Source organism: Caretta caretta, chromosome 4, assembly GCF_965140235.1.
Source record: "Caretta caretta isolate rCarCar2 chromosome 4, rCarCar1.hap1, whole genome shotgun sequence".
NCBI lineage: Eukaryota > Metazoa > Chordata > Testudines > Cheloniidae > Caretta > Caretta caretta.
The window spans coordinates 59,527,696-59,545,030 of record NC_134209.1 but is presented as its reverse complement, the minus strand read 5'-3'; the positions used below and the strand labels follow the sequence as shown (position 1 = coordinate 59,545,030).

The window sequence follows — 17,335 nt, the reverse complement described above, 5'->3', positions numbered from 1 at the left end:
CACTCTATGATTTCATTTTCTATTGAATTCAATGTAAACCTTAGGGGAAATTCCTATAGAATTTAAAAGGGAAAATCAACTGGGGTCCTTCAAAATTATAAAAACCAATAGGATTAATTGATAATTACATCATTTCTAGGCATTTTAGAATAAGTAAATAAATAAATAAACAATTCTAGAATATATTGTGTCTGCTATAGAATTCATTCATAGAACCACAGAATAGATTGGTTTACAAATTCTATAGGATTTAACAGAGAACAATAATTTTTCTATAGGATTTTTTATGAGGGATCCATTTAATTCCTTAGGCATTAAACAGAGTGTCTACAGGTTCCAGTCTCTAAAAAGAATACTCCAGGATGATGGTGTGTACAGGGATTGGTTGGGTTTACAGGTGTGTGTTCAGACTTGTTACCTTGTTGTAAATTATTACCTTGTACCACTTTTTAAATCCATTCCTTTGCTTACAGTTCAATTCCCTGCATTATTGGATTATGGATAGCTTCAATAGGGATCATAGACACAAATATAATCTCTCTAACTGCAACCTTCTATAGTGAGGGTTAGAAATAGAGCTGTATAAACAACTGATTTTTTTGGTTTTCTGACAGTTCCAAAAATTGGGGGGAAAAAATAGGTTCAACATGAACTAAAACATTTTTTTCCAGGATTTTTGGAAAATTCTGAAAGACAGTAAAATTCAGAAAAGGTCAGAAAAAGTCCAAGTTTTCATTTTGATTTTGGGCATTTTTAAATGTCTTTCAAAATAAATAAAAGCAAGGGAAATGAAGGGCTAGATTCACAAAGCCACCAACACCAAGGATATCCTTATACTTAATAGCCCACGGTTCTGAGCAGTCATCCAAGAAATGGGAGATTCGGGTTTGAATCCCTGCTCTGGAGCAAAGACTTTAACCCAAGTCTTTCCCCTCTCAAGCGAGTATCTAATTCTGGCTTCAGATTAGTGTTTGAATAGTGTTCAGGAAATAAGGTAAGGAGTCACACATTGAACAATGAGGATAAAACAAAACATTCAATAGTTGTTCATTAAGCGAGCACCGTCCGTCCTGTGCACAGAATGAGGCATTGTAAGGTGATCATGTAATGAGACTGTTTTGGAATTAGAGCTCAGCAAGAAACTGTTTTCCTGTTTTGGGGAAAAATTAACACTTAAAATAAATGTCCCATCCCAAATCAGGAAAAAACTTTGACGTTTCAACAGATTGTGTCAACTGAAAATTGGAAAGAATTATTTTCCGGTCAATTAAAATAGTTCTTTTCAATAATTCAATAATCTTTCATTTCAATTTTGACCTTTTTTCATTATATAATTAACTTAAATTTCAGGTAAAAATTAGTTTTGACTTGGAAAACCAGAATTTCATTGAGAAAATATGAAAACACAGTATTTCAATAATTTCAAAATGTTTCTCAAATCAATAAATTTGTCAAAACCAACCCATTCTTGCAAAGTATTTCTTTTGATAAATAGCAGCTTTCCAGTGAAAACATATTGTAAAATTCCTGACCATGGTAATCATAATGCATAACACAGAGCAAAATTAAGGTTTTACAGGAAACCTTAACTTGGCATTTTCTAGCTTTGAGTGTTTTTCTTTGTAACCTTAATTTTATTTTACTATAATATTTTGTTGTTGGATGGGTGTTTAATATTTATTGGCACAATGAAGCAAGATCTTACATTCAACTTGCTAACATTTGTCTGTCTGCAACATAAGTTTTGAACTTTCTCTTAAATCAATTCCAAAATTTCAGGGAACATTCAAGCCATCAATGACCAGAACCCTATTGATGTTGCTGAAAATTGGAAAAAACAGAACAAGGAAATGGGGGAACCATGGAACCCCTGGTATCTGGTTAACAAAATTAGTAGCTTCAACCAAATCTGTAATTGTCTGTTTATCAAAGAACCAGTTGATACCAGCTATTTACAAACATTATCGCTCCATTCCATCCTCCCAGTAGTTTAAAATGTTGACACCCTAGCATGTGGAGAGAGGGGAGGACAGTAGCATGGGTAAAGGGAGGATTAGGGAGCACACTGAGCCTCTGACATGGGAAAAAGGGAGAATGTGGGATATTCAGAGCCTCTACTGCAGGGACCCTGGCCTGGGACACATGGAGATACGACTAGAGAAATGTCAGGAGCTCGTCCCGCAGAACCAACAAAGTGTACAACCCTCTAGTATAACATTCATTATTGAAGGGGTCAAATGTCAGTGCCATGTTTGTTTTATTTTTTGTAAATAAAATAATGTGCCCTGTAAAAAACTTAAACTTAATTATTAATAGTTAACAGGCACAATTATGTATTATGTTTAGGGGATTTTATTATTTGACAATACTGTATTTTGGATCAATTCATTATGTAGGTATAAATCCCTTTTTTCATGTTAATGGTTGTGCATTCACTTATGAAGTCAGCATAAGTGGGATTCTTTCATCCAGAGGCAAAGTAATAGTATTAATAATACTAAGCTGCCATAGCCTGGAAGGTGCTGGAACCCACAGCAAACTTAACAAATGTCATCATTTTTTCAGCAGGATCAAAGGTATGCAAGATTTCGACAAAGTTTATTCATAATGCCTAGTTTTCCTATTAACTGACAGTACTATAAGAATTGCAACATGGATTCAACTAGGGTGACCAGATAACAATTTTGAAAAATCAGGAAAGGGGACGTGGAGTAATAGGCACTTATATAAAAAAAGCCCCAAATATCAGGACTGTCCCTATAAAAATCGGACATCTGGTCACTCTAGATTAAACTAGCTGATCTATTTTCTTTGCTATGTATAATACACTGGTCAGGACAACAATCCTGCAAAAACAAAGTGATTGCAATATAGCAGAATCCATACAAATCAATTTTGTTACACATTTCACTAAGTGATTCATGTGCCCTGAAATTCAAAAATATAATTAAAGCAATAAACTTAGCATCTGAATAGTTCCAGCCACTTGTGGGTTACTCCAGCATGCCTAGGAAAAGCAATACCTTTTTATTTTTTTTAAACATGAAATACCACACTGTAAAGAAAACAGCCTGACTAGGGAACAGAGGACAAGAAAGTAAATGTTTTTTATGTGCTTTCTGCAACACACTAGCACAATTTCTGAGGTATTTCTTACAGTCAGGGGATTGCTGTGCAAAAAAATCTGCTTTAGTAAGCCTGACAACATTCTAGCCTCCCCCCCCCCCATCATGATGATATACCTTATCAAATAAAATACTTGAGATAATGATCTGATAAAAAAAAAACAAAATACTGCAAAGAAGCAGATGCTACAGTATTGCAAATTCCAAAAGCTATTTTAATGTACTATGCTTAGCCAGTTGTACTATAGAAAGTGCTCGTTTTAATTTTATTTCAATGATCTCCTCTATAAAGTCATAGGATTCCAGCATCCAGTGCTTCTTTTCTGTATACCTTTGATAAAACCATCCCACAAATCTATTTATTGACAGTGTGATCACAAAATATGTTTTAAGGGTTTTTTTTTTTTTAAACAGGAACTGTAAATTTCAGAACCAGGACTTCCATTCAGCACAATTCAAATTTGTCAGATAAACTGTTTTGTGCTACCAATTAGTGTCTAAAACATCTTTCCTGTTACAATAAAAAAAAACCCTACATGTTAATGCACAGTATTGAGCAAAAGAATAGTAGTGTTAAAATTAAAAAAAAAAAACAAAACACAGAACCCTTCATTGATAATAGAAAAGAATGTAGAAAATATTAATTTCCCCATTGTTTCCAAAAATATGGGTAAGGGAGATATGCCTCTTAGGGTCCTTTTCTGCCAATGCCTGGTGTCTGCCTCAGGCTGTTTGTTTGTTTGTTTGTTTTTTTTAAATATATCAGCCAAAATTGTTCAGTCATTTTCAAGAATGAGGCCAAAGAAAATACATTGTTTCACCTAGGCTAAAAAAAATCCTTCAGACCTTCCATTCAAAATGCTCTAGTACTTCTGTGCTTTGGAACAGGGATATGAAATCTGCATACTATTTACTCCATTTCTAGACAAAGAAAGAGTATGTTTATAAAAGATTGAGCCTAACAGTCTCTTGCACTCCAGTAGAAGTATTTAGTTTGAGGACCTATTGTTTTTCCATCTACCTTCACTTAGGGTCCCCCTCAGCCTATTTTCAGTCTGTGTGATATTGCTCACATGCAAGCCACATTGAATTAAAGTTAGATTAAAGTTTTATGACACTATATCAAATCCTGCAGCTATATTGTATCTGCTATGTTTCTCACCCATTATTAATATAATTTAACATTTGTGACAATGGTGTCCAGATGACCAAATCAGAATTTGAGCCACTGGTGGGATTGCGTGTTGCACAAACAAATAGGATGACAAGGTCTCTGTCCTAACTTTATACACTGCAAGTAGTCCCATTGACTCAGCTGAAGTGTGCAAAGTTAAGCACATGCACAAGTCTTTATAGGATATGGGGCCAAGAAATTAAGTGGTACAGTTCAATTAAAAAAATAACTCAAAACAAAGCAACTAATGATTTATGCTTTACAAATCCCCACTGTAGATGCTGACAGGGGATATAGGCACAAGAAGGAAAAGGAGGGGTGGAGCGGGCCTCCTCCCATAGCAGTTGCAGTGTACATGAATGTTTAAAAAATCATGGTGCAGTTTTCCCCTGCTGCAGCCAGAACACGACGGGATGGGGGGAATTTGCATCACCCCCCCAAGTTAGTTTAGTTACCACAGGAACCCAGAAAGCAATCAAATCACATACAGGGCAGACTGAGTGCAGGTGGTTGGCCCCAGGGCAAGCCAGGGCAGAGTCCATACAGCAGGGGCAAGTGGCTGGGGGAGCCTGGGGTAGTGCACGGGAATATCAAAGTCAGCCTATCAGGGTTGGGGGAAATGGGGGCACCAGGTGCAGCATTTGCTCACCCGAGTGTATTGGATTGTCACAGATGGCCTATCAGGCTTCAGGATTCAGACTATTGGGGTAGTAAATACTCTGGGCCCAGCTGTGGGAGGTCCAGCAGCCGCACCTTCAGTGGGCACTGATGGTATTACACAGCTGCTGCATGCTAATTTGCATTTACTACAGCAGCTTCAGGCAGCTAGGTGTGTGGGGTCTGCACGGGGTCACTGGGCAGGCCCAGCATGGGCTCAAGTTTGGGCAGCAGGACAGGGGCAGGCCCCCGGCAAAGGTAGCGAAGCCCGTGTTGGAAACGAAGCACCTGGGCACATGGGGACTCATCGGCCATCAGGGCATGTAACCTCATGGGACAGAATAGAGACTCCTGGGGGTCTCTGAGGGAGCAGGGCTCTGCAGAACTTCCTCCATGCAGGCCTGAGTATGGTTATGCCTGGGTGGCTGACCCGATGGGAGTTCACCTACTCAGTACAACTAAATATAAAATCCTGAGAGGCGAATACATGCATATATTATCCCTAGTGCACAGGCAGATATGACAGACAGTAAACATGGGCAAGGCAAGCAAAATAGCGAACTGCCCAAGAAGCCAAGGGTGCTTAGAACATGGGAAAACTGAGAGGCTGCCTTCCTCATCTATGTGGGTGTTATAGTACAGGCCTACCCACAGAGGAACCCTGCCTTGGTTAAGTATACAAATATAATTAGGCAGGCACACAGTATGTTTGGGGGGCATGTTCTAGTTTAATTATAATTATTTATTATATTATTAATTAATTAATTATTAATTAGCAGCTTCAATTAACGTCAGCAACACAAACTGGAATAAGGTGGCATCACACACTGTGGTTGCAGTGGATGACACCAAGGGCACCAGGGGTTTGTTCATACCACAACAAGTTCGGGAGGGGCCCCAGGCACGTAATAGTATTTGCTGGGCATTTAATGATGGTTGTTTTTGCAACCCCTGTAGATACAGGCATGTTTGTAAGATGACTACTGCCAGCAATTATATTTCGACAAGGCTATGACCATGGGCTGTTCAGTATCCTGCGCAGCTATTCAGAAATTCAATACAATGTTGCTCTGGGTATTATTTGCATTTTTTTTTTTTGTTTTGTTGCAGATACACACATTTCAGGCCCTGGCTAAATAGTTGGGGGAACCCTTAGAGGAGTACAAAACATAAAGCCCTTCTACTTCATTGACCTACCTGGGCATTCAGCTGAACACCAGGGTGGGCATATCTCAGCTCCCTCAGTATAAACTTCAGGAGCTATTGGGGTTACCCCAAAGAGCACTGGGGGCTTTAAAAAAAAACCCAAAACACTCAGGCTACAAGAACTGCAATCTATTCTGGGGCACCTGAATTTTGCTTGCAGGGTTGTTGCCCTGTTTTGTGCCCAGTGGGCAACAGCCAGCATAGCCAGGCAACACCACTACATACCAGTCACTAGATATATGAAGGAACACTTAATAGTGTGGAAAATTTTTCTGAGTCAACTAAATGGAGTATCATTGTGAAGGGAGTAATGGTTATTACAAAAGGGGTTAAAAAATCCACTCAGATGAGACAGGGAGTGCAGGTTTTGGGCTGTTTTATCAAGGCAAATGGTGTGCACAAAATAGCCCACCAGCTGGACACAAAACAGGGTTGTGCATCTGGTGCGACAACATGACAGTGGTACAGGTTATCAGTTACCAAACTTCCAGATAGCACAGGTTTATGAAGTTCGTAAGAGTGTTTGTTCTACAATGCTTAACCTTCAACATCTGTTTTTCTTCCAAGCACGTGTCAGGCATGGATAATGGCATAGCAGATGCCTTGTCTTGTTTCCAGTTTCACAGATTTAGTGAGTTTGCAACAGGGGCTAGCAGCAAACCCCAGCACATGCAGCAGGCTCTCTGGAACCTCAGAATGTGATGTGGTCGGCGGAATGGAGATTTTTGGCTCCAACTTACAAGTTGTTTATTTCATTTTCTTTTTAAGGAGTCTTGTCAATTCAAGGATCCAGAGACCGGGTCGCCTGTGCGGACCTCCGTGGAAGGTGGTTGTTGCACTACCGGGTCAAGGACAATGCAGCTGCTGGTGCCCCTCAGCAATCACACATGGGACAATGGGTCCTTTCTCCCCAGTAGGGCTGCTAGGCAAAAGGCCATTTGAAGATGTCTGGGAACTCCGCTGCGTGTAGGGAGGAGGCAGACAAGCTAATGGCTGGTGCCTCCTTGTGGCAGATGTTCAGTGCAGGTACTCCATAAATTAAGGCACAAAAGATAGAAAAATGGCTTGGAAAAGGAATTCAGGAGAGGTGCTTGGTAACTGAGCATGCCGGGAGCAGATGGAGACTCCTATGATTGGTACAGGAGGGAGCCAACCCCCCATCATTGTAGTCCACCTTCATGCCCCCTCATAGGAGGGGGCATGGTTAGTAAGGTCCCAGAAAGGGAATTGCTGGAGGGACCTGGATAAATGGGGGAGAGCTGTGGAAGATTCCCTCCAAAAAAAAAATTGGCTGGAATTGGTCAGGTCCCAGCAGGGAATCCACTGTAGGGACATACATTTTGCACCTGCACTGCACACATTTTATCTGCCGGGTTAGTCCCAGACATCTGTCTAATAATAAAGTTGAGGCCTGATTAACCCATATCTAATGTCTCCTGTCATTCTTTCGGCATAGCCAGACAACCCCCACGATAGATGCTGACATAAGAGTGCCTCTATTGACATAGTTAATGCCATTTGGAACTCCTTCTACCAGTGCTATATCCTCAGTGGAGGCTCTGCTGGCATAGCTACACTGGCCAAAGACATAGGGATGTCACTTAACTACTCCAAAACTCAGTTTCCCCATGTGTTAAATGATATCACAATATTTACTTCCTTTCCTTAGGGTGCTCTGAGAACTAGATAATGTTTGTACAGTGCCTTCAAAAAGTAATGTTCTGCTAAGTATTATGTTTTAAACAACCTTCATATTCCATTGCTTTTTCATTATGTTAATGATTACCTAAAAAACAAAGGTGTAGTACATGAATAATTGAAGACCCACGAGCGCTGAGTATTATCTAAGTGAACTCACACATGAAAAAGCTGTTCATGTCAAAAACCACACAATGCAGTTTGTAAATGAAGAATTAATGTAATTAAAACTGTATCAAGAAAGCAGGTGGAATGGGCTTAGTATGATCTGTTTGCCTTTAGCATACAGTATATTGCAGATGTTTTGAAAATCTAGGGGGCATTACCAGAGTGTATTATTGCAGTTTCCAATGTTATTCATAATCTTCTAATATAAACTTGGGCCTGTAAGTTTATTTCTTTTAGTCTGCTTGAGGGACTGTTTCTGAGAAGAATGCACTGCAACGTCATCAAGGCATACACTTTGCAATGACTGATAATTAATTCAAATTGGCTTGGATAGGTATATTGTCATGTGGACTGAAAAACTAGCTAAAAGATTTAAACAAAGAAAAATGATAAATAGCAAGCTGGGCAAAGGTGTCTGGTGGGTTTCTTGGAGGATCAGTGTCAGTTTTGGTCTTGTTTAACATCTATACTAACATCCTTGAACACGGAGTTAACAGCACATTAATGACATTTGCAATAGATACTAATCTGGGAAGAGTTGAAGAAAGAATTACACAAATGGATCTAGATAGATCAGAAACATAAGCAGTTAACAAAATGAAATTTAACTTTGAAGACAAGCCAATACAGATAGCTCTGAAACACATTTTCAATGCTAGGAAGAAATTTGGGAAATAGTATTGCTAAGAAAGATCTCTAAGGGGTGACAGTGAACAGCAAATTAGATATGCCCTTGACTATTTTTGCTCAGATGTTTGTAGAGATTGATTTCTAAGTTCAAAAAGACTTAAATATACATAGAATGGCTAAGCAATGAGGGAGGCACAGCATAATAGTCTAAAAATAACAAATTTGTAAACAAGGAGGGACTGGAGTTGTTAGTGTGGCAATCAGCAGTACTTAGCCACTTGAAACAGATATGAAATAATTAACTAAATGATTTTTTTTTTGCTGAAGTTCAAAGATATCCTGAAAATCAAAAGTATATTATAGACTTCCAAGAAAAAATGATAGATGGTCACCCTTCCCCCCATCTGTTTGGCTGTTTTAGAACTATACTGCACTGTTATAGATAATCTCCTAATTTTTTATGCACACACACTCACACATATATAGGAGATTATATAGTGGTGTGTACTAAAGTAAAAAAAAATCTTAGATCATAGAATATATTGATAAATTAGAAAATGTATAAAGAGTGTTATAAGTAGTTGAAGACTGTTCTTTATGTTACATATTTCAAAGGCTAAGGCTCTCCTTGTAACCAAACGGAATTATCTGAGTTTGAACCCTATTTACCTTTGTCTCCATTTTAAGCCTATTTTTTTCTGCCTATTGGCCAGACACAGAAGTCACAGATGGCACTGGTACAGAATCTTTAAAAATCTGTTTTACTAAGTGTATAGGCAGTTAGCAATAGAAAAAGTGTACATGGGTAGTTGCAGTCCAATTCTTTTTAGAAGCTGAACATGCCTCCCCCACCCCACCATAATCTCTCAAAATATACACTAGTTCAATAAATTCTAGATGTTCTATACTCATATCTAAATGTTCGATTTGCTTATATCACTACATATCAAACTCTAAGACCATGATCCCAATGAGCATGCCATCTCACTCATAACTAAAAGTGATGTCAACTGAGTTCTCAAACAGATTTTCTAACACAAATACAAAGTAACTATTCTGGTCCTCATTATAATGGATAAAGATCAACCAACCACTGGACAGGAAGTTGGTGTTTGCCTAGGGACCAGTGATCATGACTTGGTTACATTCAATATGGGCAAAGAGAATAGAATCCTAACCAGTAATAAAAATGCATTATATATATATATATATATATATATATATATATATACACACACACACACACACAACACTCTTAAGAGACTAATTCTACAAAGCTGAAGAAAATTATGAATTAAATTTTTTGACAAAAAAAATGTGAATAAAAATAGGGAGTTCTTTAAGAAGAGTTTATTAAATGGTCAAAAAGCCATTTTTACATACGAATACTTTCACAGAGGGGAAAACTGTGTGCTAATGGTCTTTTTAATTTAGTACAGAAAGGACCAGAAACCAATGTCTGGCTACAGTTTCCAGCCAAACTCAAAGTATAAATGATGCACACATTTTTAACAGTGAGGGTGATTAGTAACTGGAATAGGCTAGTAAGAGATATTTTCAAATTCTGAAATCTTCAAATTAAGACTGGATGGTCTTTCTGAAAGATTTGCTTTAGTCAAGCACATATTATGCTCAATAAAAAGGCAAAATGAAATTATGACCGATTCTCCAGATGGATTTACAAAGTTAGAATACCTTAGAGGCAGCTATCAGTTAAGCTAGCTGGTTATGGTCCCTAAGGAGCTGATTGTAGCCAGAATGCAATATGCTCTGGCCAGACCCACATATCCTGGAATCAAGTGGAAGGGAAGGCACAGGAGCAGGCTTCCACCAGCTGTATACCATATGACAGCTCCAGCATACCAGAGGCACTCTGTTTCCCAGCATGGTTATGATGCTCAGATGGTGCAAATGAGAATCTGGCCGAGAACACACAAACAAATCTGGAATACATCGATTCATCATGCATCTAGTCATCAGTTATTTTTCCTGTATATTTTCGTGTCACAAGGGTTCATTCAGTCACTGGAAGCTATAAAAAGATCATATTTAAAACCTGAGATAAAAGACATGTAGGTACTAGGTGAAAGGAGGTATAGCAAGCAAAGAACTTTTAGAATAAGGTTGCAAAAAAGCTTTATAGAATTCTAAGTACTTACATTAATATTTCAAGATTAGTCTAATGCAGTGGTTCCCAAACTTGTTCTGCTGCTTGTGCAAGGAAAGCCCCTGGGAGGCTAGGCTGGTTTGTTTACCTGCCGCGTCCTCAGGTTCGACCGATCACAGCTCCCTGTGGCTGCGGTTCGCTGCTCCAGGCCAATGGGAGCTGCTGGAAGCGGCAGCCAGTATGTCCCTCGGCTCGCGCTGCTTCCAACAGTTCCCATTGGCCTGGAGCAGCAAACTGCGGCCACTGGGAGCCGCGATCGGCTGAACCTGAGGACGAGGCAGGTAAACAAACTGGTCTGGCCCTCCAGGGGCTTTCCCTGCACAAGCGTCGGAACAAGTTGGGGAACCACTGATCAATGGTTCATAACAGCATAATGGACTGTGTCATAGTCCCCCATTCAGTCAATTATGTAGTTTAATTTTCGCTTCCATTTTGAAGACCTTTTAAAGACCATTTTATTTTCAGAATAAGAGTATCTAGTTGACAATCCATTTTACATTATATTTTTGACCAGTATTTCGGACTTTGATAGATGTTGTGTTCTCTGTAGCAGACTCTTTGCTTGTATTGTTATTGCCAGACCAAGTAATCACTTAAAAATGTATTTAATCTTTGCTTAACAGCAACAAAAATATTGTTTTGCAGATTAATTTTAAAATGTCATGGAAAGACATTTAGAAAACATTATCTGCACTATTAATATACAGACTGCCTAGATTTAATGCATTGGCAAGGTAATAAGGTACAATTTGTTAATTAATATTTCAACAATAAGATGTTATTGAGATATTTTCTTTGCAGAAAAAGTGCTATCACTTTTAGAAACACTGTACACATTGCAAATAATCTTTTCCATTATGAATGCATGAGATGATATGTTTGGCTTAAAGTACAATGAAGACCCTAGGTTTAATTCTCCATTTTCTCTTTCACAATTTGCAAACCCATATGTTTTGATGTATGCAGGTTCTTCAAACTGCCCTTTCATTCATCATTATAAAATTATCACATCAGTTCCTGTTTCCTCTTATGTTACTTATGGCATGACAGGTAATTTGCCAACATAAGAGAATAATCAGAAATGCAGACTCCTAGCATCGATCTATGGCAGTAGATGAATAGCTATGCACATTATGATGAAGCTGACTGTATTCAGAAACTGACCTTCAGGTTTCTCACCAATTCTCCTATTTTATTATTTTTTCAAGTTGTTTACAATTCTTTATTGCTAAATTGTTGGATTGCAGTAACCACCAGAAAACCAGAACTTAGACAAATGACTGCACCACAACTAAGGGAGGCAGAATTTGTCTGGGCTTACCCAAAGAAGGGCAGCTCTGCTTTGTGGTTGGGGCGGCGGGAGGGAAAGGAGAGGAAGAAGGTCAGAAACTGCTGCAAAAGGTGCTAGGTGGTCAGCTTTTCAGCAATGACTCACCCCCCCCCCCATGAATGTGCATAAAGGTATGAAACCTAGGTGGGGCAAGTCTCTATGTCCAAGCAGCAAGAAAGCCAGCACCCACCCTCCTTCCCAGAGTGGAAGTGAATAGCAGGCTGGGTTAGGACCTGCTGTGAGCATTATGCTAGGCACCCCTTTTAAAGGGGGCTGGGAAGGAATTTTTCCCGTACCACCAGAATTGGCTTTGGTGGAGTGTGTTTTTTTTCACCTTCCTCACAGCGGGTGTGAGGAGGGACCTTTTCTGTTGAATAGAAAAGGTGGTAGGCCATATGTCACAACTTATTTTGTAATATTGGCTGGATGTTCAGTGCAGGTACTCCATAGAGAGAGCAGGCAGTGACCAGATAAACAGCCTGGTAAAGGATGTAAAAGAGGTACTGGATAAAGGAACAGAATGGGAGATGGGGTTCGGGGACTCCTATGATTGGTATGGCAGGGAGCCAACCACCCCCCCTCCAATTCTCATACTTAACCTTCTTATGAGGGTGGTGGATGGTAACATCCAAGCCATGGGTCAGCTGGGGTACCTGGATGGAAACAAAGGGGGGGCTGGTGAAAGCCTTGGAGAATTGATTTGAATAACTATGGATTTGCTTTAACTGTACATTTTATCTGCCAGGTAGTCCCAGACATCTATATAATAAAGTTGCGGCCTGATTAAAATCCATGACAAGTCTCCTGTCCTTCTTGCAGTATACCCAAACACCTCACAATAGAATTATGGAATGTATATTTTGGACTCGAGAGCCCTTTCCAACTGAGTGGAACCTTTTCGGGGACTTTAAAGTTATACCCTAAATCTGAGAGAAACAGTTCAGAATACAGCACCTGCCAAAGCTGTTCATGATTGGAATAACTGCAGAATTTATACTGAAACCAGGATTAGATTTAGTGGTATGAGAGTGGTGGAAAGTATTGAGTCTGATAGTCGAAGAACTTCTGCTATTTACACTTAAAAACTGGGTGGTATGGGATTCGAACTGTACTATAAAGATTTTCTTTTCAATTAAATTTGAACTGTTAATCTCTTTATCTGAACTATACAGCTGCAGTGAAAATTTGAGTGCAACATGTTTGACTATAACATGAACTTTCCTCAGTAGGGACTGTGATATATTTTAAGAGTACAGGGTGTATTTAGAGTGCTATTCATATTTTATCTATTTAACTCAAACAATAAATCTTTTATATGCATTCACTCTCCTTTATCTTTCATGACTATGCTCTCCTACGTTTCCTCAAGATTTGGTCCTCTATCTATCCCCCTTCATCCAATGATAAAGTATGAAAAGGAAGGACCTTATCCACCCAATGTCTCCACACTAACTTCCCCCTCAACATCTCTCTCCAGCCCCAGCCTCTTGTTTTCCATTCAGATCTCAGACTACTTGATACCTCATGTGCAATGTCTGACAGTAACTCAAAATTATGGTAAAAAACTTCAGTTCCCTACTTCTGTCTCACAACAAAACCATACCCTCTTTCCTCAGCTCCTACCGAACACCCAGATTCACAATCTGTGTTGCATATTCACAGATTCTCTCTTCTCTTTACCCCTGCTCCTTACTCCCCCTCACCCATTCGATTTTTCATCTACAAAATCTGCTGCTACATCATAAACCTTTCCTATGCCTTAGTAAAGGGACTCTTGCAGCCTTCTCCTTCCTTGCATCTCACCTTAACAAATAAGTGACTGTCAAACCTCATATAAAACCACTGAGAGGGAGGAAAGTATTATTTCATTTGAAAAAAAAAAGAATTAAGGTTACAGAAAGGCTAAATGACTTGCCCAAAGTATCTGCATTTGAGCTGGGAGCTGACTTGTCCCTACTGTCCCGGTCCAGTTCCTAAATCAGAAAGGTATCTCTTCCCTTCATTTACAAACCTGGCAATTCCCATGGCATGTGGCTCACCCCAAATCTCAAAGCAAATTAGTATCACAAACAGAAGTTGAATCCTGTGCCTAAACCATTAGGCCACAGTACCCACCAGACATGTCCTTCTAATCCTCAGCCTTCTGTAAAATGGAGACTATAATGTAGTATGATGGAATCTAAAAGTATACAGGATTAAAAGTATCCATAACCAAGGTAGCATTATCCTGACTGTATAGAGCATGCCAAGGTTCCTTCCCCACTCTGAACTCTAGGGTACAGATGTGAGGACCTGCATGAAAGACCCCCTAAGCTTATGCTTACCAGCTTATGTTAAAACTTTCCCAAGGTACAAACTTTTACTTTTTGTCCTTGGACCTTATGCTGCCACCACCAAGCGTGTTAAACAAAGAACAGGGAAAGAGCCCACTTGGAGAAATCTTCCCCCCAAAATATCCCCCCAAGCCCTACACCCCCTTTCCTGGGGAAGGCTTGATAAAAATCCTCACCAATTTGCATAGGTGAACACAGAACCAAACCCTTGGATCTTAAGAACAATGAAAAAGCAATCAGGTTCTTAAAAGAGAATTTTAATTAAAAAAAAGTAAAAGAAAAACCTCTGTAAAATCAGGAAGGGAAATACCTTACAGAGTAGTCAGATTCAAAACATAGAGAATCCCTCTAGGCAAAACCTTAAGTTACAAAAAGACACAAAAACAGGAATGTACATCCCATTCAGCACAACTTATTTTATCAGCCATTTAAACAAAACCAAATCTAACGCATATCTAGCTAGATTACTTACTAAGCCCTGGTCTACACTAGGACTTTAGGTCGAATTTAGCAGCGTTAAATCGATTTAAACCTGCACCCGTCCACACAATGAAGCCCTTTATTTCGACTTAAAGGGCTCTTAAAATCGATTTCCTTACTCCACCCCTGACAAGTGGATTAGCGCTTAAATCGACGTTGCCGGCTCGAATTTGGGGTACTGTGGACACAATTCGATGGTATTGGCCTCCGGGAGCTATCCCAGAGTGCTCCATTCTGACCGCTCTGGACAGCGCTCTCAACTCAGATGCACTGGCCAGGTAGACAGGAAAAGAACCGAGAACTTTTGAATCTCATTTCCTGTTTGGCCAGCGTGGCAAGCTGCAGGTGACCATGCAGAGCTCATCAGCAGAGGTGACCATGATGGAGTCCCAGAATCGCAAAAGAGCTCCAGCATGGACTGAACGGGAGGTACGGGATCTGATCGCTGTTTGGGGAGAGGAATCCGTGCTATCAGAACTCCGTTCCAGTTTTCGAAATGCCAAAACCTTTCTGAAAATCTCCCAGGGCATGAAGGACAGAGGCCATAACAGGGACCCGAAGCAGTGCCGCGTGAAACTGAAGGAGCTGAGGCAAGCCTACCAGAAAACCAGAGAGGCGAACAGCCGCTCTGGGTCAGAGCCCCAAACATGCCGCTTCTATGATGAGCTGCATGCCATTTTAGGGGGTTCAGCCACCACTACCCCAGCCGTGTTGTTTGACTCCTTCAATGGAGATGGAGGCAATACAGAAGTAGGTTTTGGGGACGAAGAAGATGATGATGAGGAGGTTGTAGATAGCTCACAGCAAGCAAGCGGAGAAACCGGTTTTCCCGACAGCCAGGAACTGTTTCTCACCCTAGACCTGGAGCCAGTACCCCCCGAACCCACCCAAGGCTGCCTCCTGGACTCAGCAGGCGGAGAAGGGACCTCTGGTGAGTGTACCTTTTAAAATGCTATACATGGTTTAAAAGCAAGCATGTGAAAGGATTACTTTGCCCTGGCATTTGCGGTTCTGCCTTTGCAAAAGGTTTCTGGGGAGGGCAGCCTTATTTCGTCCTTCATGGTAGGACACTTTACCACTCCAGGCCAGCAACACGTACTGGGGAATCACTGTAGAACAAAGCATTGCAGTGTATGTTTGCTGGCATTCAACCAAAATCACGCGGTGGGAGGAGGCAAAATGCGACCTTGTAACGAAAGCACATGTGCTATGTATGTAATGTTAACAGCAAGGTTTACCCTGAAAGAGTGTAGCCACTGTTTTATAAAATGTGTCTTTTTAAATACCGCTGTCCCTTTTTTTTTTCTCCACCAGCTGCATGTGTTTCAATGATCACAGGATCTTCTCCTTCCCAGAGGCTAGTGAAGCTTAGAAAGAAAAAAAAACGCACTCGCGATGAAATGTTCTCCGAGCTCATGCTGTCCTCCCACATAGACAGAGCACAGACGAATGCGTGGAGGCAAATAATGTCAGAGTGCAGGAAAGCACAAAATGACCGGGAGGAGAGGTGGAGGGCTGAAGAGAGTAAGTGGCGGGCTGAAGAGAGTAAGTGGCGGGCTGAAGACAGGGCTGAAGCTCAAAGGTGGCGGCAGCGTGATGAGAGGAGGCAGGATTCAATGCTGAGGCTGCTGCAGGACCAAACCAGTATGCTCCAGTGTATGGTTGAGCTGCAGCAAAGGCAGCTGGAGCACAGACTGCCACTGCAGCCCCTCTGTAACCAACCGCCCTCCTCCCCAAGTTCCATAGCCTCCACACCCAGACGCCCAAGAACGCGGTGGGGAGGCCTCCGGCCAACCAGCCACTCCCCCACAGAGGATTGCCCAAAAAAAAGAAGGCTGTCATTCAATAAATTTTAAAGTTGTAAACTTTTAAAGTGCTGTGCTTAAAGTGCTGTGTGGCATTTTCCTTCCCTCCTCCACCACCCCTCCTGGGATACCTTGGTAGTCATCCCCCTATTTGTGTGATGAATGAATAACGAATGCATGACTGTGAAGCAGCAATGACTTTATTGGCTCTGCAAGCAATGATTAAAGGGAGGAGGGGAGGGTGGTTAGCTTACAGGGAAGTAGAGTGAACCAAGGGGTGGGGGGGTTCATCAAGGAGAAACAAACAGAACTTTCACACCGTAGCCTGGCCAGTCATGAAACTGGTTTTCAAAGCTTCTCTGATGCGTACCGCGCCCTCCTGTGCTCTTCTAACCGCCCTGGTGTCTGGCTGCGCGTAACCAGCAGCCAGGCGATTTGCCTCAACCTCCCACCCCGCCATAAACGTCTCCCCCTTACTCTCACAGATATTGTGGAGCACACAGCAAGCAGTAATAACAGTGGGAATATTGGTTTCGCTGAGGTCTAAGCGAGTCAATAAACT

At 40.8% G+C, this 17,335-nt stretch overlaps 1 protein-coding gene across 1 annotated transcript; it reads left to right on the top strand.

Annotated features, from left to right (window-relative positions):
- Positions 1-14,961: 14,961 nt before the first annotated feature.
- Positions 14,962-16,855, top strand: LOC142071758 (uncharacterized). The gene is made up of 2 exons (XM_075127337.1): positions 14,962-15,899; positions 16,283-16,855. The coding sequence occupies exons 1-2, from the start codon at positions 15,320-15,322 to the stop codon at positions 16,822-16,824; spliced, it is 1,122 nt and encodes a 373-aa protein (XP_074983438.1). The 5' UTR covers positions 14,962-15,319; the 3' UTR covers positions 16,825-16,855.
- The last annotated feature ends 480 nt before the right edge of the window (positions 16,856-17,335 follow it).

Bases quoted from the DNA above. Each gene is read 5' to 3' on its own strand.
- LOC142071758 (XM_075127337.1), top strand. From the start codon at position 15,320: ATGCAGAGCTCATCAGCAGAGGTGACCATGATGGAGTCCCAGAATCGC. The intron at 15,900-16,282 runs GTGAGTGTACCT...TTTCTCCACCAG, and splicing joins AGGCGGAGAAGGGACCTCTG to CTGCATGTGTTTCAATGATC.